The 26739-nt window shown below is 48.9% G+C and overlaps 9 protein-coding genes across 9 annotated transcripts; 3 read left to right on the forward strand and 6 right to left on the reverse strand.

Moving 5' to 3' along the window:
- Nucleotides 1–92: 92 nt before the first annotated feature.
- BO88DRAFT_466796 (uncharacterized protein) lies at nt 93–1173 on the reverse strand (the record flags this gene model as incomplete). Its single annotated transcript, XM_025711488.1, has 4 exons — nt 93–776; nt 806–931; nt 958–1012; nt 1155–1173. 4 exons carry the CDS (start codon nt 1171–1173, stop codon nt 251–253), a joined length of 726 nt encoding a protein of 241 aa, XP_025560987.1. The 3' UTR covers nt 93–250.
- Nucleotides 1174–4653: 3480 nt separating this feature from the next.
- Nucleotides 4654–5705, reverse strand: BO88DRAFT_369251 (uncharacterized protein). The gene is made up of 2 exons (XM_025704137.1): nt 5245–5705; nt 4654–5192 (listed from the first exon to the last, which is right to left on the reverse strand). The coding sequence occupies exons 1-2, from the start codon at nt 5536–5538 to the stop codon at nt 4749–4751; spliced, it is 738 nt and encodes a 245-aa protein (XP_025560988.1). The 5' UTR covers nt 5539–5705; the 3' UTR covers nt 4654–4748.
- Nucleotides 5706–7439: 1734 nt separating this feature from the next.
- Nucleotides 7440–8523, forward strand: BO88DRAFT_84927 (cyclin family protein). The gene has a single exon (XM_025713194.1). It carries the CDS (start codon nt 7569–7571, stop codon nt 8238–8240), a length of 672 nt encoding a protein of 223 aa, XP_025560989.1. The 5' UTR covers nt 7440–7568; the 3' UTR covers nt 8241–8523.
- Nucleotides 8524–9732: 1209 nt separating this feature from the next.
- BO88DRAFT_299101 (uncharacterized protein) lies at nt 9733–9951 on the reverse strand (the record flags this gene model as incomplete). Its single annotated transcript, XM_025702409.1, has 1 exon — nt 9733–9951. A coding segment is annotated over one exon (219 nt), but the record flags the coding sequence as incomplete, so codon positions are not given.
- Nucleotides 9952–17058: 7107 nt separating this feature from the next.
- On the reverse strand, nt 17059–19659 carry BO88DRAFT_489472 (uncharacterized protein). Its single transcript, XM_025712707.1, has 6 exons — nt 19465–19659; nt 19001–19407; nt 18681–18956; nt 18154–18618; nt 17991–18100; nt 17059–17934 (listed from the first exon to the last, which is right to left on the reverse strand). The coding sequence occupies exons 1-6, from the start codon at nt 19519–19521 to the stop codon at nt 17255–17257; spliced, it is 1995 nt and encodes a 664-aa protein (XP_025560991.1). The 5' UTR covers nt 19522–19659; the 3' UTR covers nt 17059–17254.
- Nucleotides 19660–22229: 2570 nt separating this feature from the next.
- On the forward strand, nt 22230–22580 carry BO88DRAFT_417071 (uncharacterized protein; the record flags this gene model as incomplete). The annotated part of the gene is made up of 1 exon (XM_025708292.1): nt 22230–22580. One exon carries the CDS (start codon nt 22230–22232, stop codon nt 22578–22580), a length of 351 nt encoding a protein of 116 aa, XP_025560992.1.
- Nucleotides 22581–22730: 150 nt separating this feature from the next.
- BO88DRAFT_85074 (uncharacterized protein) lies at nt 22731–23192 on the reverse strand. Its single transcript, XM_025713195.1, has one exon. It carries the CDS (start codon nt 23088–23090, stop codon nt 22881–22883), a length of 210 nt encoding a protein of 69 aa, XP_025560993.1. The 5' UTR covers nt 23091–23192; the 3' UTR covers nt 22731–22880.
- A 103-nt stretch (nt 23193–23295) lies between these two features.
- Nucleotides 23296–23547, reverse strand: BO88DRAFT_455634 (uncharacterized protein; the record flags this gene model as incomplete). Its single annotated transcript, XM_025710881.1, has 2 exons — nt 23296–23444; nt 23523–23547. 2 exons carry the CDS (start codon nt 23545–23547, stop codon nt 23296–23298), a joined length of 174 nt encoding a protein of 57 aa, XP_025560994.1.
- Nucleotides 23548–24135: 588 nt separating this feature from the next.
- BO88DRAFT_489474 (uncharacterized protein) lies at nt 24136–26486 on the forward strand. The gene is made up of 2 exons (XM_025712708.1): nt 24136–24679; nt 25924–26486. Exons 1-2 carry the CDS (start codon nt 24538–24540, stop codon nt 26181–26183), a joined length of 402 nt encoding a protein of 133 aa, XP_025560995.1. The 5' UTR covers nt 24136–24537; the 3' UTR covers nt 26184–26486.
- The last annotated feature ends 253 nt before the right edge of the window (nt 26487–26739 follow it).

The following is a 26739-nucleotide window of genomic DNA, read 5'->3' on the forward strand; positions in this document are numbered from 1 at the left end:
CTTTGACCTCGGCTGCCATACAAGTGCTGCTATATGAGCGCCATGGTCGAGGTGGCACAGGGGCTAGAGCCTCCCGACACTGGTCGAGAAACTGCATCACACAGTGAGTTCTATTTATTGTGCAATACCCAGGAGCCTGGTCAATAATGTAGGCCAGGTCAGATCATGGCAGGTGCTGTTCGGTGATAAATTTTCTTTTTATACAGACAGCTAAGATCCTTGTTGATATGAGGATCTGTTTGGGATGCACTCACCGGAACACATCAGGTACATCTTTAAAACCAGAGGTGCTGCAGGCATCAGCAGCACTAATGCGCGCCTTAGGACATAACTGCAGCATACATCCCAGCAGGTCAATGCCTCGAGGATCTGTTTGCAATATAAGATACTGCAGACATTGTAGAGGAGCAAAACGGAGAGTCAGTTCTATATTAGGGCAATAGGCTGATCCCTGGCCAGGAGAGCTCGGTTGGTAATCCCATAATACAGAAGACTTCAAAAGTTGGTCTTTTTCTGTCCTTCCAGCAAATAAAGGAGAGCCCGTATACGTCAGCCATAATACATCCGACGGACCAGATGTCAGTGCTGATGTGGTGGCTGCAACTTCGAAGCAGCACATTGGGGTGTGGGGACCACAGAGTAGCCACGCCATTCGAGAATGTACTGATGGGGGCCCCCTTCCGAAATCCACAAGTTCTAGCCGTCCATTCTGATCGAGGAGCAGGTTCTCGGTCTTCAGGTACCAATGCAAAATGCCGATCTCGTGCGGGGAGAAACTCCGCGCAGCAACTCATAAACCAAAGACTTGGCAGTAGTCGTATCAAGTAGCTTACCTCGAGCATCAATATAGTGTTTCGAATCCTTATCCATGTACTCAAAATCCAGCACCAGTTTGTCTTCTGCATTTACCACATCGTGCAAGATCAGAAGTCTTCATGTATGAGACATCTGACCAACGGGGCCTCCCAGATAGCTGCCGAAGGAACTCCTCCCTCGGCATCAAGATGGATTTCTTTTCACGCAGCCAACTCGTTCGTTGCGCGATTCCATCCCTTATAAACCGTTGCATATGTTCCCTGACCCAGCTTCTCCAGTTCCGGAAGATGCTCTGACAAGAGACTCAACACATGCTTCCAGCTGTAATTATAGCAAACCAGAGTTGTAAGCTTTCATGTTCAAAACAACGTAGATGACAACCAAGCTGGCAGGTATACTAAGGGATACTGATAATAATCTGCTAATGCTTAAGACTAGAGCATAGCATCGGCAAATTACCGATGGCGGGTTTTCGTTGGCCGCTCTAATCCTGATACCGAGTCTAACTGACTCGTCCAATAATGGGCGATGGTTATGCTGGAAACAAGCCCACTTTTTGTCAACGTTGGAGCGCTTCTTATTCAGATAGAAATGATCGGCGCAGCATGATGTAACAAATATACTTTTTAATTGATCGATAACGTTAAACAGTCATAAGAAGTATACTTACAGCATGTATGTACAGTAGTACGAAAGACCTTTCAAGCAGGTAACGGCACTAGCCGACCCGACTGATCATGCTGAGCTTAAGAGTAGCCAAGGACAATTGAACGCAATCATCCAGAAGCCAATTATTCGACTCTTCCAACATTACTCCATTCTTTTCGTTCAATGTCTGCGAAGCACAGCAACTATGTTGGGCGCAAGCTATGTTACCGCAATAAAACAACTGTGTACTCAGTGCCATATTTGAACACGATATTCCCTCATGATGGTCAAGAATCCAGTAAACCAGGTGAATGCTTCTCTCGTGAGGCAAATCTTAATAGTGAAATATAAATAAACACTGGGAGGGTTTGTGATTAAAGATGAGAAGAGGACTATCTATGGATTGACTCGCGGAATACTATACCAATGTCGAAGGAATCAAGCGAGCAGACGTCGCCCAAGACCTCCGACTCACCCAAGGAGACGATGCGAGCCCGTGCCCAATACATGCTGTGGCAATTTCGGGACTCGGCCGCATGGCTCCGAACGTTTTCCGGATGTAGGCTCGTTCACCTTGATCCAAGATATGTCCACAGGCATTGCCAAAGGCCAGAATAACCAGACTACACCGCCCGAGCCCTACAGCCTGACCCCACGAACCGGGCCACATTTTCATTCTGCCATTTGGCTTCTGGTGGAGAATAGCGGTTGGTTGTGGGCCGCATTCGTTTTCCGGATATCTGTATGTATAACCCGTCATATGTCGCCGGGTATTGGGCAATGACGGTTACCCAATGTCCGCAGAGCACCTGTCGGGAACCATGCTCTACGTCGTTGATTTGCCTGTTCAATATGCCATCACAACCTTTAACAATGCATGCGTCAATCTCACATTCGATTTTATAACTGGAGAGCTTAGCATCCCTTGCATAAGCATTCGACCAAGCCATTTGGTATTGGAGAGGGCTCCGGCCCGAGGACGTACTCTCCGTGGCTGAGGCGGTTGAACATGTCCCTATAAGTTTAGTTTCCTGGGCCTCGCAAATTGGAGACAGCTATCCGACTCCCACCTCCCGAGCTGATGCAGCTTGGCCAGCACTTCCGTACTATGTACAGAATCTGGGACCTTTCTTGTTTCAGTGTCACGCTACTAGGTGAGGCTTGCCGTGGCTTCGCTGGATGGCATAGGTGCATGACCGACAGTGCTGGAAGATCCAATTAAAGAGTATCGGCAGTGCTCCTAAGCTAGTAGCAGGCTTTGATCTAATGCTTTCGATAAAGAAACCATAGAAGAGGACTAATGCTCTAGCAACAGCTACATATATATATCATATATTATCGCTTTATGAATCTCTCTGCGAAGGTCCTGCAGTGCAGTCCCGCCGAATTAACGAGCGCCAACAAAGACGGACCCAATTACCTCTCAGCAGGTTTCGCGTATGCCTCCACTTCTGGTTTTGTTACCGGCAGCAGTAGTAGAATTCATACTCTGGACCCTAGATTTAGACAGCATGCACCACTATCTCTACTCTAGGTACTTCCATCCCCCATAGACTAGTACTTTGCCGGCGAACTTGAAGCCTGGTCAAGATCTATGGTGGCCAATGGCTGATGTTCCATTCTACCGTCTTCCCTCTAAAGACGCGACTTCGGCTTCTTCATAGTATCTTTGTGAAGTCCACTACCGCGCTTATGATGATGCTATTGCAGAGCACCTTTCAAACTACCCTCCCCCACCTTGGTCTGCTCCTCCTAGCATATCCGCAATATAAGTCAAGGCTAAAGCTGAACTCAGGCAGGCCCCGATCATCGGCTTCACTGCTCTGAACTGAATTTCAAATCTCTGAAAAAGCGGGCGGAGTCAACGTGGGCAGCATCCGCGTTGAGCAGAGGTGCGCAAGCCAAACGACTTCCCGCAATGTATGAATGAGGTCTGGAGAATACGAACGTATGAATGGATGTGAGCGAGCTGCGAACCATGCTCGATGGCATTTGGGCGGCTTAGATGAACCGATAACAGCTTCATATGACACGAGCAAAATACGTAGATATGTAAAAGGACTGTTTGCATGGGTAAATCCACAATGGCATAGCCATCATTGCAACTGTTTGCCCGGGATTACCCCAGATGCCAAGCCATGCTCAGTAAACCAGCCGAGCACCATGACCATTAATAACGAAGACCTTAACCCCTGGCAAGTACAGGTTGGGACTGTATATATCCAAGATGGAAAAGGTCCTCGGTTTACTGGTATACTGGGTCCCGCCGGACATAAAGATCGAGGGGCCCATAGGGACAGCAATCGAACACCATAAATATACATGCTGAATGCCAACTTCCAGCGCTGACATGACCGCCTCATTAACGCCTTCACGAACCTTTGGATCCTTCTCAGCAAATGCCTTACGGCAAATGTAAAGGCAGGCTGAATTAACTGCAAGCCGAGAGACAACCATTTCCCACTCAGAGATGGATAAGCAATTGAACCGCAATCATTCATATACTTCTGTCTCATGTGTCGGCTCACTTGCCGTTCTATCAAGCGACCTAACTTCATTAGCCCTACTTAATTGCCCCAGCTAACCCCAACCACTCCCTTCATTCCCACTCCCGTCCTAATCCCTTTCTGCAACCTTCGGCTTCCTTGAATTTGAATTTTAGTTTCCCATGCCTGAGCTCCACCTGCTTCACTCATGCCAAAGATAAAAGCAGTCTTCACTTCTGGCGCGACGAGGCCCCCAGAACCCCCGCAAGTCACCCCTTCATTCTGCACACTACCTTCCCCCTCGGCGGCTTGCACAGAGCCGTCTGCGACCAAGCTCCATCCCATGACGGGTGCCCTGGCTCACCGGCAGGGCAGGCAACCACTCCTTATTAGCAGCCGTAATCTGCGTTGGCGGCCTCTTCACGGAATTCATATATAACAATACTTGTGTCGCTGGGCATCGTGACCCTTGCGGAAGCTACTCTGTACATTGCATAACCATCCTGAATTGCGAGAAATGACCGCAGGAGTAGAGACTACACGTTCAGTGGATCTAAAGGCAAGGTGTTCATCAGGCAATCAGAGACAATTCATCAGAACAAGCCGGGTTACGTGAACTATAGAATAATACAGTGTACTAATACACACTACCAGGAAACAGTAGAGTAAAGCCGGTGAGGTGAAATCACTCAGACTAGCGGACGTGCAGTAAATAAGGGAACCACCGTAAGCCTCTGGACGGTCCCTTTATCGCTTTCTCTAGTCCATCATTCACCCACTCCGCGCAATTTCGACATATTATGACGTACTTGGAGCATCGCCAACCTGTAGCGGACGCCCTATCTCTCCCTTTGGCTTTTCCAGCAGGACACTTTTCACACGAGGTTGAAGGTTCACCTGCGACAGTACCCTCCTCATACTCCTTCTGCCTAAGAGATACCCACCGCCCAACATCCCCACAGCTATGCATGCCAACGGGACACCCACACCGAGTCCAATTGCGACCTTTGCCGACCTGTCGACCTCACCATCGTTGCTGCTGCTACTCTCCGTCGGGATGATAGTTACCGTTATCGCAGGAGCAGCGGTAGCGGCTGCTTTGGAAGCAGAATCAAGCTTGATCACTGTCGGATCCAGAGTGAATGTCTCTGGTGTGCTGCAGCAGGAGGTTGAGCTACCACAACACCAGCATCCGTCCCCACAGGAGGTTAGTTGGTAGGTCCAGTCTGAGTACCCGCCGTGCTGGTCGAAACCATCAGTACTTAATCTCACGTTCACACATGGGAGGCCAGACCTGGTTGTCGCAAATATCTTTGGGCAAACAGTTCGTCGAGTTCCATGATTGATCGGTGCACAGTCCCCGATGATACCCTCCTCCACTCGTGAGGCAAAGCCCCGTTGGATCGCACGTCTCATTATCCGCGCTGTTCAGCCTGCAGCACATTGAGTGAATGCCTGTGATGGGAACGCACGGCTGGTATATGGAGTTATCTACGGGCGATCCATCTGCTGCGTAACATGCGGTTGCAGCGGCCGGAGAAAGGTAGCTTGGAAAGAGCATCCAGAAAGCACTCATAATCCTTTTCATTGTGGGCTGCCTGAAGACGCTGATTTCGAAAGGACTGATATGATACCAACCTTAAAGAAAAGGAAAAGAGAGAGATAGGTAATCTGCACGGGAATCTCTGTGATTGGCTAAAAAGGCTCTCAAACGGGTCCTCCATCCGGTGCGCGAATCTTTGGAGTAAAGAAGTGGATTCCCTTCCGGATGGTTTTATATCCCCTCTGGAACTTGCTGGTGGAATCATATCGTGGATAGGGTATTTGTGTTTCGCAGCCCCTGGGAGGCTGGGTCGTCAAGGGTTAATTTGCTGGTATGACGGTGTAGTGGTAAGGGATCAACAAACTTCCTAATTAGTTTATTCGAGGGAGCCGAAAGTATGCCCTTGACACTTAACCCACTCAGCAAGCGAGGAGAATGCCGCTGTGCAGGAAGTGGGTCAAGCTTCCACAACCAGAGCCACTGCATCAGTGAGCTCCAGGACAGAACCTCAATCCAATGTAGACTGATTATAGCTGCGAACTGACTATACTCGGATGCCATGTTAGTCGATGACTGGCAAGGGGAAGCGGATCAGTAGAAGGAAAAAGAAGACCGGAAGCTCCAGAGTACAAAGTGTGTGCCGGTCTTTTACGGCAGAAACTTGTGCTGTCAGGGTCCTCCCTTAGTAACCGTTGCATTCCAGGGTAGGTATGCAGGCGTGTGCATGCAGATGTTGGTTGAACGCGAAGATCGATTCCCCGATATAAAACCCCTGTTTCCCTGGTTAGCCTAGGCAAAATATCTGAAGATCTTGCAGGAAATGCCGATCGAGAAGGCTGTTATGGTACTGTTCCAGATTACGGTTGTCAAGGTCGTATGTATCCCGGTAACAAGGAAAGTACTACACTGCGAGAGAGTTCGTTACAAATTGATGCTGTATAGACTCTATAGCTCAGTAAAGAAACTATAGTAACTGAAATGTTATCTACGATAATTCAGCAACGAATAGACCAAAGACCTAGGCCGCAGCCGCAGCTGCTACTTACGTTAATGTTAAAGTATAAACGATCTTGTAAAGTTCTTTTAGTAGCGTTTTGACTACAGTGGACAGCTCTTTTCACAGACCGATTGAGGAAAGCCGTGGGATAAGGAGTCAGCTAATCGGCTCATTGTGTGTCAGACATCTGCGCCTTGAATGCAGAAGATAAATAATACCTTTCTCTGATCTTCGCCCATATGCAGGCCGGCTCAGAGAAAACTTACTGAAATTATTGTTACCCTTCTTGTATGTCGGATTTCGCTGGAGCGGTGTCATTGTTAGTATGTGACTACTCACTTATTGGTTTTCCTTGCTTCGCTCGCTTCTTCGTCTTCTTTTCTACTTTATCCTTCCTCCCACCTGTTCTCTTCCCCGCCTTTCAGCCTCTTCCTCGATGAGCTGAATCCTTCGCTCTCTCAATCAACCACCCCCGGCAGATCATGATGCCTTCGTGCACGCCGCCTTCACCCCTCGCAGCAAAACAAGATTCCACAGCGTCTGCCAGTGCGCCTACGTAGTGGACTCATCGGGCGGAAACGCTAGGTTTGTCGCCCTTTCCTTCCGCCGCCTCTCCTTCCAACGCCACTCATCGTTCCCATTCTCATTCCCTTTACATTCCACTCTCACACTTTTCCATCCCGGCATTCCCAGCCCTCCTCTTCTTCCCCCTTCGCGTTGTTTCCACCGCAGCCACCGCTCTGCGTCATGAGTCCGCCGGCACGCTGCTGCTGCTGCTGCTGCACCCAACCCTCGCTTCGATCCGTTAGCAGCGAGAACTCCGGTCGGCCCCAACACTGCATACCTTTGGCTCCTCACCTCCCGGACCCTCAGGGAATATTCCACGCGGTCGTATGCATGTTGGCTGAACTCTTCTAGGGGCGATAGTAGCACCACGTCTCGTCCGCCTACTGACACTGCCGTTCCCGCCTCCAATCCCACGCGTCCTTCTTTGGTCGTCGTACTACGATGTGTCTGTCCCGACCGTACCTGCAGCCTCCCCTTTTCCTCCACTGTGTGCCCAATCACGACACCCTCAATGCCTGTTCACGATAGCGCTGCCGCTGGGCCCAACAAGCGTAACAGCCCGAATGACTCTCCGGCCGATGGTGAGCGGGCCGCGAGCCTGGGTCACGCTAATCGCGAAGGTTCTCAGGCGAAACGAATGCGGCAGGACACGCCGGCGGTCAAGTTACTGCCGGAGCGTTACGAGCTGGCGGATCCTCAGGATATTGCTGTGTTGATCTCGAGTATGTTGATGGAGCTGATCCGGTTCAACGATGCGATTTCCTTGAACCGAGGTCGCTTGACTCGATTTCACTCGCGGTCGCCGCCGCGAATCTCGGTGCACGACTACCTCCAGCGACTCACCACTCACGCTACGTTATCTCCCCCAATCCTCCTAAGCATGGTGTACTACACTGATAGACTCTGTGCTTTGTACCCGGCCTTCACCGTGTCCAGCCTGACGATTCACCGATTCCTTATTGCGAGCGCCACAGTGGCTAGCAAGGGCCTAAGCGACATCTTCTGGACCAACAAGACCTATGCTCGGGTGGGCGGCGTCAGGATGACCGAACTAGCTCTTCTTGAGCTGGAGTTTCTGTTCCGCGTAGAGTGGCGCATTGTCCCCGAGCCGGAAGTGCTTGTAGACTACTACAAGAGCTTGGTTGAGCGATCTGATGGGTATGCGATCCACCGTGACAGTTGATCCTTTCCTCAGATTTGGCATATTTGACTGCCTGCGGGCTACGCACGGAGACTTGGATCGCTTGCGAATATTTCGGGCCTTGGATGGCAAGCTGAAGATTTCTCTCTGAGGGTTGCGGAAAGTCGGTGTGTCTGTATCAGTACATATCACGCGTACACGGACATGGAGTCAATACTGTTTCTGCATCGTTTGATGACGGGGAGCGATCGATATCCTTTACGGCGCTGGTGATGTCATCACTTCAGGAAGTGGAATACCGTTGCATTTCCTCTAGCTTCTTCCTAGGTTGGGTGATGTCTCAGCGCCGGTGTGCAGTATTTGGTCAAAGCGGTTCATGACAGCGAACAGATACGATTCACATATTCGCTGGTACGATTTGCTTGTCCATTAAGTGCCTCGGTTTATCCGGACCGGCTGCACTAGCTTTCCACTGAAGATTAGGAACGTCTTGGCTGGCTCGCAACAGTTCGTGCACGTCAGGAGGCAATAAACCGGCCGGAAAGAAAGTGGGAGAATCCGAAGGCTACGCTGGATAGTTCCGCTCTGACTTGCCAAACCGTCTTTGGTCACCTTAGCGAGTGAACACTCTCTCGGTGCCACCGTAAGCTGCGGAAGAAACCTGTAATTTCTCCGAGGTCGGACGCTGGAAGCAAAGCAGACGGTTTGTCCGCGAGCTGCGCAACGAGAACGACAGTGGAACTGATGGAACCGGGATGACCCGGACGGCATACGAATCGAACAACCTGTGATTGGCATTGGACGGCAGCTGGCATACTGCCACAGCGCTTGACTCCCAACCCGGCTACGCGCGGAATTCTAGCACGAAACCCGTGGAAATATATGCACCTTGTGCAGGCATCGACTATGGGCAAATAATGGTGCTGGCTGGACATCGAGGAAAAAAGGCCAACGTAGTCCACATAGTCCACATCCAGATGCAGGCCGTGGAGCGATCGGCGATAGAGGTGTGTCTCCAGACGATCGATCGGCTCGCTCATCGCAGCATCCTGCGCCTGCTAGACGTTTTCCAGTATGCAGATCGATTTCTCTCGTGTGGGAGCCATCCCGAGTACACTCTCCACGTGGCTTTAGCGTTGAGTTGCCACATCGCCGAAAGTGAAGTGGCCCAGATATTGTGGCCTATACGTGCCGTCCCTTTCCTACTAAATGCAAGATGTTTATACACATTTCACAGGTGTTACAGTGCCTTCAGTTCTTACGCGGTCGGTCGAGAGAGCTAGCCAGCCTGACCCCTCGAGGCATCTTGTTCACCGAGGAGGGTGAAATAAAGACTGGTTCGTCTGTCCCAACTGCAACTGTAGAACACTGACATCGAGTGAGGTATAGCGGGTATTCAGAACAGTCGCCAACTAGACCCTTCCCGTTCCGACGCAATGACTTCTACGTCCAATGCTCTGCGGTCGATTCTCGACAAGGTCATGCAGAAAAATGGCTCCGAATCCATTCGGAGCAGGAAATCCGAAGCTATAAATCGGCTCTGCTCCTGAACAACGGCAGGTCCTTGTATCGTACATGTCGTGGACGGAAAAGTTGACCAGACAGCTCTGCGAAACTCCCTCGTTAAATTCTCATACCTTATGGTCAATTGAATCCGGCTGAAAATTGCATCATCAAACTGGACACCCCGAGTCGAAGTTAAGAAAAGAATCCCTTTATTAATTTCTAGCTTTCGAAGGAAGATGGTCACAAGGCGATCGTGAGTATCGAAAAGCGCTCTCGACCTTGAACTGCTATGTGCAGGACTCGTGGGATGTGTACGGACCGCGAGCTAGGATTCGTCGCGGACCGCAAATCACCCTGGCCCAGCAGCGAAAGCACAAACAGGAAGTCGTGAACATCCAATGCCTTTCCGTGGGTCGACCCCAAATCCGAGGCCTTCTAGAGATTACCAGTCAACTTTCTCATCCTATATTTCCACGCCTTCTGGAATCGTACTACGAAATGAGCCAGCTGTATCACGGTGGACAATATTCTAACCGCTCCGTGGCCGGTGAACGAGACCGAACTGGCGTGCGTCCTCTGGTCGGTGAGTGTCATTGGCGGCCATAGTACGATCTTAATAATATGGATACCTCGTGAGGGAAACAGACCCTAGATGGAATACGATTCCTGCGTGATCATGGAAGAGCCTTGGCCACCCTGGGGCCGGACACGATCTGGCTGAACAAAAGGGGGCAGGTCCGCCTTGGTAAATTAGTCCCTGCCAACGTCATCATCAAGAGCATGGACAACTGACTTTGCCATATTAGCCGGCGTGAAACGGAGCTACTAGATTCAAACATCTTACATGAATACCGACACATTGAAATCAACCGCCCTGGCAACGGTCATGAGGAGCCTGATGGCTACAAGTGCAGGACAGGAAAGATAAAGCTCCAAGGCCCAAAGATCCCTTAGAAACCTGCCCGATAAGTCGCTGGATAAGTTTTTGATCGCAAGTTTGTAGCGAGTCGACAGAGCGGCTGTTTTTGACAAGATTTTAGGATCGGCTCCTCGAAAAGGCGACCGACAAGAGCGACCTCAAGCTATGCGTCCACGTCGCAAACAAACAGGCCAAATACGATCTCGTACTGCTATGATATCGATGGCATACATCATAATTCAGGGCATATCGTTGGGTGGAGCTCTCGCAGCCAAGACTTATAGGGGCTGCAGGCTCATTGACGTCTTTTTGCATGGTTCGGCACTTACTCTTTGGATAGTCGATCATGGTCGACTTTTACCCCGGGAGATGGCGTTCTTTTCGGTCTATTCAGTCTGTTCATGGGGTATAGTACACTAGGAAGCACTCAGGAGGAACAATTGCCACATTTGGATAGTCAGATGTATTGCGCCTAGGCTAGTTGTCTGGCGGTAGGCATGCTACGCCACATACTAGAAAGGCACGCCCTTTGGACACTCTTGACGACTATTGAGCTATCCATAACCCTGGTCCGAAAGCCGCCATGACACAAACTTATATCTTTATGCTACTGTAAAGACATCCACCTATGTTGTAGACGGCATCACAGTCCTGACAAGAGTGTCCTCGCGCCGAACTTTGACTTCGTGGAAATGGTTTTGTTCACCAACTCTACCAGTAATGTAAGGCCTCCCTCCCCCGTCACTTGTCCAAGGAAAAGGCGTGCTTTCTGGTCAGCAGCCGCATCGCACGACGAAGCTGGAATATGACCTGCAATAGACCTTCGAAGCATCGCGCCGAGGTGCTCTTGGCCAGCGCCGATTTAAAGCTTCGGATATCCAGTCTCCAAGTGAATTTGGAGCCACTTTTCTGCATGACCTTCTTGGGAATCGACCGGAGAGCATTGAACATAAGGATCATTGCGTCAGCACGGGAAGGATCAGCTGAGGGATGTTATCAACAGAGCATGGTATCATAGAAAGTGATAACACTGGTTGCGTTCGCCCTTAAAGGAGCATATAATAGGGTTAATAGAAACATCCTCAGCTGATAGCTCAAGGCTAAAGAGTTCCCAATTATGTTATGAACCTGGATTATCAGATTTATGCAAGGCCGGTCTGTAAATATCTTATTCAATGATTTTAAGTCCCTAATGTTACCTTTAGAAAACGCGGGCCTGGTTCAAGGCTTGCCCCTGTTACTGATTCTGTTTATTTTCTTCAACTCTAACCTGGTAGACTGGCCAGTAGACTACCACGGAGGCATATCCGTGTTTATTAACAACTACTTCCGGTGGCGCGCAGGAAAATCTGCAGAAGAAAACCTTAAGAAGCTCCAGAAGAAGAATATCTTCTATACTAAGCAGTAAGCTAAGTAAACAGGATCATATTTTACCATAAAAAAGGCTGAACTCATCCGCTCTACTAGAAAAAAGCATGAGCAAAACTAAAGTATAATTAGTAATATAAGATATAATTATCATATCCTCAGCGATAGCTAAGCCGCTCGGAGTGGTTTGGGACTGTGAACTGAGAGTGGACAGAGCACGTACAGCAGGCAGTGGAACAGGCAACTAAGACTAATATCACCCTGGCTAAATAAGACAGGTCTACCAGGCCTGCGTGATATCTATCACGGACTACATATTAACGGTCTGGTATAATTTCTTAAGGATAAGAGGCACCTCCGAGTACTTGATATAGTACAACAATCGGCCTTGTATACTGATCGGCCATAATCCGAACCCTGTCTGCATTTCGAACAATGGCAATGTACGGTAACAATGGAAGTGGAAATATACATACTACTGACGCACCTACAACTCGAATATAATACTATAATCTATCTGCAGACATTTCCTTGTAGCTATCTGATACACGACATCTTGTCGAGAGCTCGGAGACAATATAATAATATAGATCCTGGTGTCAGTTCCCACTCGCTGAATTAATGAGAACGATGAGACTTGAATAACTGGAAATAATTAATCTGAGACTAGAACCCGTAAAGCGCCCCTGCTTTTATAGAAATTAATATTGAACCAGATCTAGATATAATAATAAAGAAAGCCACAGCCTTACTCATGTTATCTGGTACAGTTATTAACTTAGATATATCAAAGTAAAACGGCCATCTTGGGGCAGCAGCAGTAATGTTAGAAGAAAATCAGACAATAACAGAATCCTGATAAGTCTCTATAAGCTCAATAACAAATTAGTCTCTATATAATAGAGCTTATCAGTATATTCTATACTATTAGCCTCGTCTCTAAAACAGAAGGCTGAGGTCCAGGGCCGCGATAATACTACGAGCACAAAACAGTAATAATCTCTGTAATAATATACCAGTCCTACAGGCGACCAGGAATCCACGCAAAAAGTCAGGATAATAAAATATTCATGCTATTCCGCAGGTAGTCTTAGTATTGAAGATTCAAGACATTCCTTTCCGCCTCCAATGGATCCTGGGACACAGTGATGACCCTGAAAATAATATAGCAGACACACCAGCCAAAAGAGCAGTCAGCCCAGATAAGATATATTCTTTTTAACACCTAAGAGTGGCCACCCAAAAAAACATCTACTAAGAATGGAAATATAAATAGTAGACATCCCGAAAGGCGGCCACTTCCAGTGAATCGACACTGAGTTACCAGCCATCCACACGCGACTATACGACCCGTTGCCACGAGACCGCGCCTACTCCTTACCCAGTTGCGGGCTGGCCACTGCTGGTTGGCACCTTACGGAAAGCTGTACGGATCCGAGACGATGATAATAACTGCGGATTGGTGCCAAGAAAACCGCCACCCATGTCATACTCGACTGCCCAGAACTAAGAATCTCACAGCAGATTCTATGCAGAGAGGCCGGAGAAGCATTCACTGACATCTTAACTATACTAAAAGATAATAAGAAAACCAGCCCCGTGAAGACTATACTAGACTTTACAGAAGTAACTCGACGACTTCGTGACCGCGGATCATGGAATACGCGAGGATATAACTAAAAACAAATAACTAATACAGACCCCTAGGCAAGGCTCAAAGTTCACTCCTAAGAAACGGGGTTATATACAATAAACACGCGACGGCAGAGATGTAGTTGTAATAGCCTGCATATCACTTAAACAAGAGATCAGGATAACTGAAATCATTTTCATTATCATCATCTAGCTGCTATAATATTACTAGCCTTTAGATAGTCTTACGCACCCCCGACCCATCTCAAGAATCTTGAATAAGGAGAAGATCAAGATTCTGATTATAATGGTCATTAATATGGGCTTCCATCCTGCCCGGGATTCCATCATATTCAACTGTAGGATTCGGAGATTTGCTGTCATGGGGAAGACCAGGAATTCAGCAGTACCTGGCATGTTCAGTCACCTGTCAGGTATTCTCCATTGCAGTCTGAGCATCAGGGCCTGATCCCAGGGAAGCAATAGCATTAGTCATGCAGGCCCGTGCAGTACCCGCACTTCACTCGCTCTTTGCATGACCAGGCCAGATGGCCGAATCCCTGGCAGCGCCGGCATCATTTCTTTTCTACCCGATAGGGTTCCACACTTCCGATGTACCTCTGTCCGACAAGTAGTCCATTATTGATGATCCATTCTGCTGCCTCCGGTGAGTCCAGCCAGATCCCCATCATGGCTGATTTGCCCATAGGCATGTCTCTCTTCTTCAACCATGCAACATCTTCGACCTGGAATCCCTTCTCGCAGAGGTCATTTTCCATCACGATTTTCTCAATCCCCCCCTTTTTGTTCGCGTCCAACTCGAATTCCTCCGTCAGAACTCAATGAACCACAATCCCGAACCTGGATTTCACTTTAGTCTTGTTTCCCAGCTCATCGAGCCACTCAGTGTTGTTCCGGGCGGTCTCGGCGGATTGGGCATCCCGGAATCGAATGACATAGCCTGTTTTTATTATACTAATTCCTGCCACTTACACTTCTTTGGTAGTTCCTGCGTTCAGTAGGGCTGTTCTGATGTGTGTATTCGCTGCTTCGGTAGGTAGGAATCTTATAAACCATTTATTATCGATGTCTTCATCTAACGTGGCCGCGGTGCTGATGCGGACACAGTTTGGTTCTTTTCAGGGTCGCGGGATTATGGTATTCAAGGATTATTCGAGCGTGTTCCCTGCCGCTGCTGCAGCGACTGCGACCCATGATTTGGGGGTGGATAAGATCTGTGTTTTAACCTGAGATCAAAGGGACTGTATCTCCTCCTGTAATTTAGTATTTTCCTTCTGTAGGTCCTCCTGGCCAGCTTTGATCTCTTGGATTTCCGTTCTGGCTGACTCGATTACAATGTTTTAGTGAGTGATGGTTTTCTTCAGGCTGAGAATCAATGCCCAGACCATCTGGTTAGTGATGCGGTTACTGGTATCATCTGGCGCATTGAAGTCCAGAGGTGGGATCATAATGTTTTGTGTTCTCCTTCTCCTACCCCTATGGGCTGGTGCCAGGGTCTGCTCGCCATCGTCCCTTGCAGAGTTTTCAGGTGTTCTTGGGGTGATTTCGGGATCACCCGCTGGCGGGATCGCCATCGGGCCGATTTTAGTTTCCGCTCGGCACACCACCACGGTCTCAATTCAGAAAGGAGCCGGATATTCTTCACTCCTATACTCCTTTTTTTTCCCGAATCGTCTCTCCGTTGCGTCACCTGGTACCACCTGCAATGTTCGATTATCTACAGCTGATTGCCTGTACGGTACAGCTGGTTGCAAAAGTGGCGCAAATATTTATACTCTTCAAGTTTCCCTGAAGGTGTTCGGGCTTTACTATGTCAAGTAAAGGCTCGGAACTACTATAATCCGTGTATCCGAATCCGAATACACAACGAAAACTGTAAAATATCGTGATGTTGTACAGGTTATCCGTACCCCCCAGTATCGATCAACTGGAACTCTAGAAGCTTCCACGCAAACTAGTCGAACCCCCATATCGGTCTGGCAATCACCTTCCACCACCACCTTCCTGTTCCTATCTTTACCGTCTGTCGTCGAAGTTGCTCATTGGGGCAATGCAAAAGCTAAACGGCGCAACACGAAATGACACTCATTATATTTCTTTTTGGCCTGTCTGGATTAGTACCCTGGTATAATAAGTAATAAACACGAGTGAGGGCTAACATTGAGGGATCCTCGTCTTAGGCTTCTCGGCAGGATTCTATGCATTGATGATGCGACATACCCCCCCATCAGCAACTACATTCCTTCTCAAGCTTATACCTGGGAAGGCACTCCTTCGTATGCTCCTACTCCCGGTAATTACGACCGAGAACGGACCCTTCTGAGTGTAGTTCATGCCCCTCCTGTGAACGTTCCCCGCCGTTAGTTTCACAGTCCAATCAAGCACGGGCCTTTGATAGTGTTGGACTAGGAAATAGAGCACCTGACGATGAAAGTCCTCCTATATGCCGTATATAATTGAGTAGAGAGTGACTCACAATACCAGAGTCTTGACAAAGGACACGGAACAAGACCTAGATGCAACACCTAGTTCATACTGGCAGCAAATCAAGCAAGAGGCGGAACGCGTGTTGCTCCAGAAAATACACCGTGATCGCCGAGTGAGGCTTGATGATACTATAGTTGTGGTTTCCGTAGATAAACGCTCGCAGCGATAATACAAAGCGGTTTGAAAAGGCTGACATTGATTGGACAGTTATATATAAGCAAATCCTCATGTGGCAAAATCTCCTTCATCGGCCCAAGGAAATGCTTCTCTATCAATTATAAGGAGGACAACTCTTCGTACAGGAGGACAGGCAAAAGAGGAACCTCCTCAGTAACTAGCAGAATGCTTCGCCTACGGGACGACCAGATTGATGCGGAGGAATGCTCCGGGCAACCGTCAGTTTAGCGAGATGTATATCGGAAAATGAGATTCCCAGGGCCTCCTTGCCAGTACGAGGGCCAGTATTGCTGGCAGGGTCCGGCGAGTAAAAAGCATTACAGGCTCAAAACATTATTCTGGAACCCCTGTTAAGAATGTGGAACAAGGGGGTATCCTGGAGACCCATGATGATGTTCCCAACGACGTGCGGGAACAGCTATATGCAGAAGATCGTCAACGCCTTTCGAAACTAAGCCAGGTTTCCAACAATCTCATGTCAGGCTCGGCGCTTCCGCAAATAAATATCAATGTCCATCCATCTCAGTCGGCACGACCTTCAAACTCTTCACTGCTGGACAATGAAACGGCTCCAACCACTATTCAGGATGAGTTTTAACGACATTTTTGGACCGCTTGAGGGAGCAGTGGAAAATTACGTTAATTAATACCTCTCGCGGGTGGGTACAGAAAGTTACAAGGTCCATCTCACCACAGTGGATTCCTAACGTTCTTGGCAAACTTAATTGCAAGACAACTAGACGAAAATCCCAGCTGCGCGATTAGCAGTCTTCGTGTGCCAGTCAAGTGGGACTCCTGACAGAACCTCCCAGATTGGCAGGTTCGAACTGGCCCGCTTCGGATATACTCTCCGACTAGTATAGAGGGTGCATGCGACAAAGGTTACTAGAGGAAATTCCCACTTAAGTGAACATTATACAGATGTTTCTCGTCAGACCACTGACAACTATACAGCATGCCAATCATACCCATTATCCCCCGCCTCCTCTCGGGCCAGCTTAAAAATTCCTCTACCCCGAGGCTCAAACTTGTCGCCCCGAGACAGCTTCGATGCCAGATACAACCAGCTGACTGCATTCCCGACAGTGGTGTGCTCATCGGGAAGTCTCTTCAACGCAGGCGCTGCCTTGCGCTGGGAAAATTTCTCGTCACTGAAAATACGATAAAAATGCCGAGCTATCCCGTCCTTATCCCCCTTGTCGACCAGTATAGCATTTTCTGATTCGTGCACAAAGGGAAATAACTCGGCACCCCGGGTACTAATCACTGGCGTTCCCTTTTGGATGGCTCCGAGGAGCACTTCAGGGATCCCATGCAATGTGGACAGCTGTACAAGCGCTCTTGCGTTCGTGAGCACGGCGTTCCACATTTGATCCACGGCTCCAATAGGGATGATACAAACGGACGCAGATAGGCTCTCACTACTGTCGATTTGTGACATGGCCACATCGTAGAAAAAGGAGCTTTTCGGAGTTCGGAACGGTCGAGGATGACAAATTAGTAACTTCGGAACTTGCTGTCCCGGATGCTCTCTAACATAGGTGTCGCAAAACTTCTGATAAGAGTGAAGAAGGCAGGAAGTACCGTCGCCAGGCCTGAATTGAGATAGATGGAGGATATAGTGCTCTACATGAAGGGAAAAGGTCAGTGACAAAGCTAGTACTGTGAACATGGATCCTTACCCTTTGGATAGTGTATAATAGACATCTGCAGGGACCTACAAAGGGCGCTGAACTCACGGCCATAGAAGCCAACGTCCCATCCAGTCAGAAGCTTATTCTGACCATCGAGTCTAAACTAGCATCAGCATGCGATGAAGTTATACAGAGAAGTCCAGAGTCGTACTGGTCAATGGTAAATGACATGTAGCCGACATTTTCCTCGGGCATAATACGCGGCGCAAGTTCCTTCGGGAGGAGCGACACCACCAGATCCACGTGAGTTAGCCTGGCTCGGATAAAGTCCCATGCTCGAGATTGCGGACTATTAGGATCGTTAAGCGAGTCGCCCTGGGGCTGGAGGCTACTCTCAAAAATGACAGGCCGCTTGGGGTCTTGCTGCTTAGACAGTAGAGCCAATGTTAAAAGTGGCGCACTGTCAATGATTACTACGTCGACACCTCCCTCTGCGCGAGGCCGAAGGGGCCCGTTCTCGCACAGCCAGTACTTCCTGGCGTTAGCGTACGCAAAGTCGAGCATCAATAGCTCATCGTTGACAGTGATATCCGACAGTGGATCACCCAGTCCCTCCAGGGTGTCTTGCATCTTCCGGACGAGAGGAATCATCCCTGGCTGTGGCTTCGAGACAAACCTGAGCGAATAAATGTTAGGAAAATACATGATCTGAGCCCAAAATACTTTTAGGAACTTTACCATTTCAGTGGAGCCCCGAGACTCTTGGTGAACCTGGAGAGAGCATGTCGGGTAGGAACATCAGGTCTGCCCTGGTACGTCATACTGAAGAAAGCGACCTTCACCTCCCTTACTCTCAGATCTTGGGCGAAATGTTGAGCCAGAGACCATGTTGCAGGATCGACCGTCTTCTCGTAGTCTTCTGCCCTAGCCAGATGCGCATGATAGCCTCTGTCGACGTCCACTGAGCCATCGAAATTGATATTATTATGCAGTACATGGCCAATGCCGAAGGACCTATACAAATGAGTCTTGGCACTCAGCCTGAAGGCAGCACTAACTGTATGCACTTCCGCACCATTGAATCTGCCTGCTCGTCGAGTTCCTTCTTATGCCATCCGGAAAAGGTCGCCAGCTCGCCCTGGTCATCGTGGCGTTTTTCCCTATCCTTATGTTCGAGTACCAAGGGCACAATGTCGAGCTCGCTCCACAGTCGCGAGCATAGAGATGGACACCTGGAAACAAGAGACTGATGGAGAGCAGCGCTGACTATTTTCTCTGCGTGCTTTTCTCTATACCTTTTCAGCTCTGCGACTATCGCGCCGGTCGCATAGTCCGATACATTGGGACGGGGAGCGTGCCAAGTACACACAAGGAAGTCGACCAGATCTGTCAGATTTCGAACGGCAATTGCAACTCTTCCGCCGGAGTTATCGCAGATAAGCTCCGTAACTCCAGCGTAAACGACCTAGAACATGGAGTTAGAAATCTATCTAATGCCTAAGAGGCCAATGTATTGTCATACATTTAGTGGTCTACCAGACCAGGACTCTGCGTCGAATCGTGAACTAGCGGTGGTCATTTTCTTAGGGGCAATTGGCGTCTTGTTGCTCGATCACGTCATAGACTCCGGGCCTAGGTAAAAAACAATGCTCACCATGTAGGATCCCAACCCGACTATAGCTGGATTTTCTATCTCTTATATACAGGGTTATTGCCGTCGGTGTTGCTTCCCTTGAAACCATGAGGGGGCTTTTGTTGCCGAACGCGGGGCCGGAGGGGGGAGCTTTCGGCAGTCCCATAGAACAAGGGCGCCCCCACCCTGTGTTGACGCAGATGTGACATCCATCAGCATGATGATGCCGCAACCCTGACGTTCCATTTGGCATGGCTGGTCCCCATTATGGATGGATCTGCCTAGATTACGAGCTGCCCAACTTTAGGTTTCTCTAACCGCGGATCCCTCGCACACATAAACAAGGACATACTAGACAACTCTTCTCGGGTCGACGAAAGTCCCAGATACCTTCCAGCAAATGATGTTAGAGTCCGCATCGGAAGAGCATGCTGATTACGCCGCCCGTGCTCTTATCCTCGTATGCCGGCATCCCGTCTTATGACAAGCTGTTCATTATGATGGTATGACATGGTGACTTTCGGGGGGAGCCCGTACGGTATTGCTGCACTTGTCCTGCTGGTATCGAAGAGCAGCCACTCAAATAGTCCTTTGTGTGAGCTACATGATATTTCGTCATTGATAGTTTCCCTTGTCATCTACCATCTCTATCTCGTATGATTGAACAACCGGCTACTATATAATCTATCGGTATCATCGAGACGAATAGCACAAACGGAGGGTCCAAAGCGGGATCCAAAAACAACCCAAGCCTGGCTCATAGGCAGTGGGATTGCTTCTCTTTCCGGGCCGGTCCGTCCCCTTCATGACACGGGTGTCCATGCGGCGAATATCCCCATCCCGGATGTCCACTCTCATGCAGGCAGTGGTATCAAAAGCCGTGGCAACTCAGAGAATGGCTACACTTAATACACTGGAAGCTTGCCCTATTTCCATGATCGATGCGTAGAGCAGCTTCTTTTCCTAGTCCCTTATGCGGATAACCCGAAGCAGTCACTACTGGATAGTATCAAAGAGTTTGACCGGGCAACTTCTCCCAGACGAACGGCCGCGACGCGAACACGGGCCCAGAGTGTCTTCAAGCCAGAAGCCTCTAGATCGGGCCCAAATACCGAATGGAACTGATCAAGTTAATACTCGAAAGTGGACGTATCCTCTGAGAGAAAGCCAGGGCGCCTTCGATGAGGCATTTCTCAAGACTAACTTCTGGACGCTGTGGTCCACTACGAAGGTTACGTCATTCAGACTTATCATGCTTACTAGGCTAAGTGGATATGAACAGCTTCGCTCTGCGGCCATGGCACAGCCTCGTAGAATTCAGAAGATGCCTCTGTAGGCATTTGGCCGAAATCTAACGGTTAAACGACGTGGAGGCTCTAGATCGAACCATATATGCAATCTACGAGTCGGTCACCATGCCTATCGAATCGTATCTGAAATCGAAGGGTGTCGACTTTCACTTCAAGGCAAAGGTCACGATAGGCGACTTTGTTTGACGAGCAGTGTTGTTTTCATGGGCAACGGATCATTCTCAAAATTTGATACAGGACCAGGAATAGGACATCTACACACGACGGACCGTATTCTGCCAATTGAATAATTTCTATGTAACCCAAAAACGACTCAAAGCTATAAGTGGTTCTTCAGATGACAGCAACCGCTTGCTTCAGTAGACTGAATGCAGTTAGAGATATAATAGTCTTTTCACGATCAGCTTGTCTTTCCCCGGTCAATGAAAGCCGGGAAAAAGGGAGACCGGTTTGACGTCTTCCATGAAAGTAGTCAAAAGCCTACTAGAATTCCTTTACGAAGCTTCACGTTTTATATCTATAACAGTGAAGATCGAGAGGGAGGTGGAAGAAGAGGGGCGGGAATTCCGGGCACGCCTGTCAAGATCGCCCAGTGCCAGGATAGGTAGGATTTCGCTCCTGCGAGTGCATGATTGGCTACAGTCTATCCCTCAGCCCGGGGATGTCCGGTAGTATACACTACTCATGTCTGAAGATCGAAGTACAGAGGAAATAATTGAGCTTAGCTGATGTTGATTTAGCTCTGGTGCAACTGGGTGATGATACGCCCTGTGACCAGAAAAGTGAAGATTACCACTGCCTAGAACGGTAGGTTCTGCCTCAGCCACATGAGTGGAGGCATGACAGCTGCACGAGACCAGGTTAATACCAGGTCTTGGTGTCATCGGAGAGCTCACCAAATGCAAGGAAGCAGTTGACGTTACTGAAACCAAACAATGGAATTTCCCTTGATAGGGCCAAAACTATGTGAGGCAGCCAACGCGACGTCGGGCGATTTCCCAGTGGCCTCGTCCGACACCTGGTGGTTGAGTCGGCAGGCTTGGACTTCAGATTCCTCCGAGATGGCAGCGTGGTCTCACGGACCTTCGACCCGCAATCGGAGCTACCATTAATTAACGTGAACGCTAGAACAGATGCCGCGATGGCTCTTTCCCCAAATAGCCTATACGGGACGGGGGTGGCAATGGAGCGGGGGAAGAGAGTAAGGGGGATGATTGGGGGAAAGCGCATGCAAAACTTGAAGTAAGCGAGGGGGAGGAGAGCAAACAATCAACCATGCAATAACGGGGCAATGGGCGTGATCATGGCCTCACATGACCGGCAGCTACTGGATTAAGAAGATTAATGGCTGGGTGTGTCTGCCTGTGCTCATCCTGCTGCATCTCAGCTGGCTTCTGTGGTCTGGTGGTCTGGTCTGGTTTGGATTTAGCGATGGCGGACCCTCTGCCGTCCACCAGACCATGCCCTTCCTCTTCCGCCACCAAGGTAAGTTCTGATTGGATTTCGGAATTGCTCGCATGGGAGCCAAATTTCTCATTGATGCCCGAGCTCAGGTGGCGCAACGCTATCTTCTGGGCTACCGGCCCAGGACAAAAGAACTCTTACGGCGGACTTGCCTGTGCGAGGGCCCGATCACCACCAATTTTCGTGACAGGCTGGGTAGGCCCATCCCGTCAGGAGGATTGTGCGACCTGAAATGCTGGGAGCCAACCCTATTCAGAAGCGGTGAGGGTCTAAAACCGGCCCTTACAATCCAATTCGCAGGTTGACCCAAAATAATCACAACTACCAGGTATATTACTATACTACTATGACACGTAGTAGCACAGTGTACCCGCTTATCGTGGACGACACTTCAAAGTCCTGGGTTAAAGAAAGCTCGTAGCGCCCGTCCGCTCTCTCCCTGTCCTTTCACACATGCCTGCACCAACTTGTCTCAGTCTGAGCCCATCCAGTTTGATTCGAATATATGCTGTTTGCTGGACGACGCAAGCCTTAGTCACTGGCTTTGCCGGATGCCAGGCTCCTCCCTTCACGCGTGTCCGTCCAAAATGGGTTAATATCAAGCTCCCTCTGTGGGAGGGCCGGGGAAGCACTATTCCAGTCGATAATATCTACTAAATGTTGCAGGACAATCTGGAACCTCGCATTGCCATCAAAAGACCGGGTCGAACGAGGCGTGTACAATGAGATGGCGTCGCGCATACTAATGCAGCCCCTGTAAGCGGACGCATCTAGGCTAAGAGATCTTGAGCGAAGAGAGTCGTAAGCATGGTCCGAAGCCGGGGCGATTGAGCGGTGTATCGGGCAGCATTGTCTGGAAAACAGCTAGTGAACCTAACCGGTTCCTGTCAATTCACGTTTGGAAGAAGGGAGAATGGACTCATAAGTTAGTGGCATTGGAGAACGCTTAGATAAGACTTCTCATTGCTCCGGTCGCAGGCCCGCGGGTCGTCAGGTAATTCGCCCGGAAACCCGCCGGGAGTGGGTTGGGAGTGCCGACCAGGTCCACCGCAGCCATCGCCAGCGACTCGATAACTGGCGCACGTAGTTCCGTGACTTTCTGCAGAAGGCGATCAGTAGTGTGCCCGCCCGTCGCCATTGCCGATGGGAAGCCTCCACCCCCTGGTGACTCACTGGGCCACGGGTCCCCTGTGTTCATGGCGAGGGAAAAGAGAGTTAGACCCGGCCTCGGACTAGTAAGGTACATCAGGTACGGAGTACTGTGTACACAATGTAACGCGCCCCAGCAAGGCACATCCTCCCAACTGGGAATAGGTAATTCAGAAGGCACCCGCGGCATGGCTGCCTAGCCCCAAAGAGGCAGTCCAGACGGGGCCAGCTTTGTCCTAGGCCTTGGGAGGAATATGAATGATTGATAGAGACTTGGTTGGTGCAGCTTGACAATTCCCAAGGGTATTTATTTGGGTTCTGCCGGCTCCGACAAGGGGGCCGAAAGAGAGTTCCCGATCCGCGTTAGCACCAAAGGCAATGATTGGGCGGATGGAAGAACCGCCAGCAACAGGCCGGGCCAAGACTGGAGCAGCCCGCAGGCTTGTCCGCTTCGGTACTGGTGGTATCCGATAGACACGTTACAGTGGGGTGTAAGAAGTATTTGGAACACCCGAACACGGTTAGGTTGATCAAAGCTAGACCGCTTACCCAAATAATCAATTCTGCCTGACATAAACCTCCAAAAATCAATACTTTGTATACCAACCCTCTGCTTCAATGACTGCCTTAACACGATGAGGCATAGTTCATGATAAATCAGTCAAGATCCTTACTTCAATAGCATGCCAGGCTTCTTTTGCTGTTTGTATAAGTTGTTGACGCGTCTCTTCAGTATCAGAAGCATATGCTAACTCGGGATTTAGCTTATAGATTTCCTGTTGGAACGTAATCTCAGTAGACTACTAGTCGTCGAGGTCACGTGACCCGAACTCCGTAACCTCAACCGCTCCTCCAAGCGCGCCTAGATAGCGAAGAATCAAGCGTTTCTTACGACTTCAGTATTGACCTAAAACGTCGTTTCAACATCTTATACCATCGCATTGAAGCGTCTTTCGTCGGCTGACCCCCCCGCAAGTGCAGAGGTGACCCACCATGTCAACACTGTGTGGCAAACGGTATCCCATGTCTGGTCGACGCGATGGCCGACATGCGCCGCAAATATACCACGAAGCGGAAGCTAGAGTATCTTGAAGAAGCCGGAGAGACTCTGTTACAGTTTATTGATATTCTGCGGGAGAGTGAGAGTAAACGCCTGAAGCAGTTCTTGTATCTTATCCAGAGTAATGTCTTTTTTGAGGAACTCCAAATATTCCTGGAGCATTAATTTACCGGGCGTGAAATTAAATAGTCCCTGGAATTGTGTGAGATCTAAAGCCAGATCTCTTATTTCTTTGATGATAGTAACAAGAAGCAACTGTCTTTTCAAACCTGAAATCTTTGTTGTATTCTGGATGTCTGCTGTCTCACTGATAGCCCTGTTTATTGAGTCCCTGCGAAGCCATGGACCATTGTTATTAATGATGATAACCTTGTATCCTATCTTATTTTACTGTGGCTGACGTGGATTTATTCTTTTTTTTACAGGTTGGATAAGGATGCTTTCCTCCGGGATATGCAGGCTGAAAATCTGTAGTACCGGTTTTATTTATACTTCTTAGTGAATGCCATTCTCTGAGGCCAGTGTAGGTGCGCCTGATCATTTTAGAGATAATTAATTCACTGCAGTATAAAATTAAATTGGTATTATTCTTAGTATTATTCTGATTACACTGAAGTATTCACCGTTCCTCATAACACGCTTACGCGGGGAGACTATTTTTATAAAGAAGTCTGTCAGCTCCTGGGAAGAGAAGAGAGAAATGACAGTTCTGATTATTCAAGGATTTCTGGTTTTGTTTATTTGATAAGTGGTTTGAATGGTATATTATACAGGCCATACTAATATTGCTGGACTTGCAGGATGGTTCTGATAGACAAAGACTGGTTAGGCTGGATATATCTGGATCTAGTTATTTAAATGGCAGATGAGTATGCGGAAAGCCATCTACCTAGCAGAAGCCAGATATTATAGTTAAGAATATTATAAACAGAAGTCTTTGGGAGATCTTTAATCTTGTTTTATAAGTTATCTCTCTCTCCCTCGGGAAGACGTCTGCTGATTATGATTGGGGTACAGAACGGCAATGGTGTTACTGATGAAGTATATCAACGTCAAACCTCCGCAGCGTCCGCGTATCCCCGTAACCCATGGCGATGTTGCGTATTCAACCGCTGGTGCGATTTTTGCTGCATCATGATACGGATCAGCATGGGTTTTCATGATGTAGAGCACCTTGTTGCCCCTTTACAGATAATTGGATTTGTTGATAGCATCTATAAATAGCTCTAGAAGTATTATGCGCATTTACTGCTATGCTTGAGCGCGGAAGTAGCAACTGTTCTTTATATTCTGGAATCTTCAGTAAGTGTCTTGCTATATCATGATATTTTTTTATATTACTGGACTTACTAATTTTCCCTGTAGTATGTTCTACCACACCACTGTTATCTGATTTTGGATTTCTATGGTCTAAGCGTGAGGTCGCCCTCGACGTATCCGCCGCCGCCCATGCACGAGAGCTCTGCCTGTTGCCGGCGCGCTCGGTGGCGGCGCTGCTGCGAGTTCATCGCGACGAGTGGGGCATCGACCGAATGGTGCTGCTGATGATCCAGTGGTGTAGCATTGGCATGTTTACTCTTCATGGAGTCGCCGGACTCTGCCAAGAACTGAAATGCCTTCATTGAGCTTTGCATTATTGCCCAGGTGTTTTCGCGGCGCTTCCCCCAGCCAAGGGATTTCTATGAATGATTCAGCTATCAACGAACCAGACGCAGGTGGCACTTCCTGAGGTGACAGATGTACTATTTTCTGATCTTGAGGCACTGGGCTGGAAGGAGTATGACACACAGGAGTTCAGCAGCTTTTATCCTTATTTTAGCTTGGCCATGCAGCAGGGACCGGCCCGCCAGGGAGAGGTGGATATAGATTAATTTCGGGCTAAATAGGATACTTTCTGTTTTTCCCAGGTGGAGCAAGGTCCGGACGTGTCGGCGGCTGATGCAGAGCGAAACAGCTCGGCTGATGGGTAATGGCATCACCAGCCACCTTTTTCTTATCCGAAAATTCGTGACGAAGTAATGAACGATTACTGAGTAATCTGTCTATACATGTGGACCATTGATCACGCGGATTATTTATTTTAATGTCATGTGGCTGAGAGACGAGCGGGAGCCGGATACTATAAAAAGATTAGAAGTATTTTCTGGGTTAAATATAGCTGATCCTGGAAGAATCCTGATT

The sequence above is a fragment of the Aspergillus vadensis genome, assembly GCF_003184925.1.
Source record: "Aspergillus vadensis CBS 113365 unplaced genomic scaffold BO88scaffold_18, whole genome shotgun sequence".
Lineage (NCBI taxonomy): Eukaryota > Fungi > Ascomycota > Eurotiomycetes > Eurotiales > Aspergillaceae > Aspergillus > Aspergillus vadensis.

Bases quoted from the DNA above. Each gene is read 5' to 3' on its own strand.
- BO88DRAFT_369251 (XM_025704137.1), bottom strand. From the start codon at position 5,538: ATGAAAAGGATTATGAGTGCTTTCTGGATGCTCTTTCCAAGCTACCTT. The intron at 5,193-5,244 runs GTCTGGCCTCCC...GGTTTCGACCAG, and splicing joins AAGATATTTGCGACAACCAG to CACGGCGGGTACTCAGACTG.
- BO88DRAFT_84927 (XM_025713194.1), top strand. From the start codon at position 7,569: ATGCCTGTTCACGATAGCGCTGCCGCTGGGCCCAACAAGCGTAACAGC.
- BO88DRAFT_489472 (XM_025712707.1), bottom strand. From the start codon at position 19,521: ATGACCACCGCTAGTTCACGATTCGACGCAGAGTCCTGGTCTGGTAGA. The intron at 19,408-19,464 runs GTATGACAATAC...TCCATGTTCTAG, and splicing joins GGTCTGGTAGACCACTAAAT to GTCGTTTACGCTGGAGTTAC. The intron at 18,957-19,000 runs GTTAGTGCTGCC...TCATTTGTATAG, and splicing joins ATGGTGCGGAAGTGCATACA to GTCCTTCGGCATTGGCCATG.
- BO88DRAFT_85074 (XM_025713195.1), bottom strand. From the start codon at position 23,090: ATGCGCGACGCCATCTCATTGTACACGCCTCGTTCGACCCGGTCTTTT.
- BO88DRAFT_489474 (XM_025712708.1), top strand. From the start codon at position 24,538: ATGGCCGACATGCGCCGCAAATATACCACGAAGCGGAAGCTAGAGTAT. The intron at 24,680-25,923 runs GTAATGTCTTTT...TTTTCCCTGTAG, and splicing joins GTTCTTGTATCTTATCCAGA to TATGTTCTACCACACCACTG.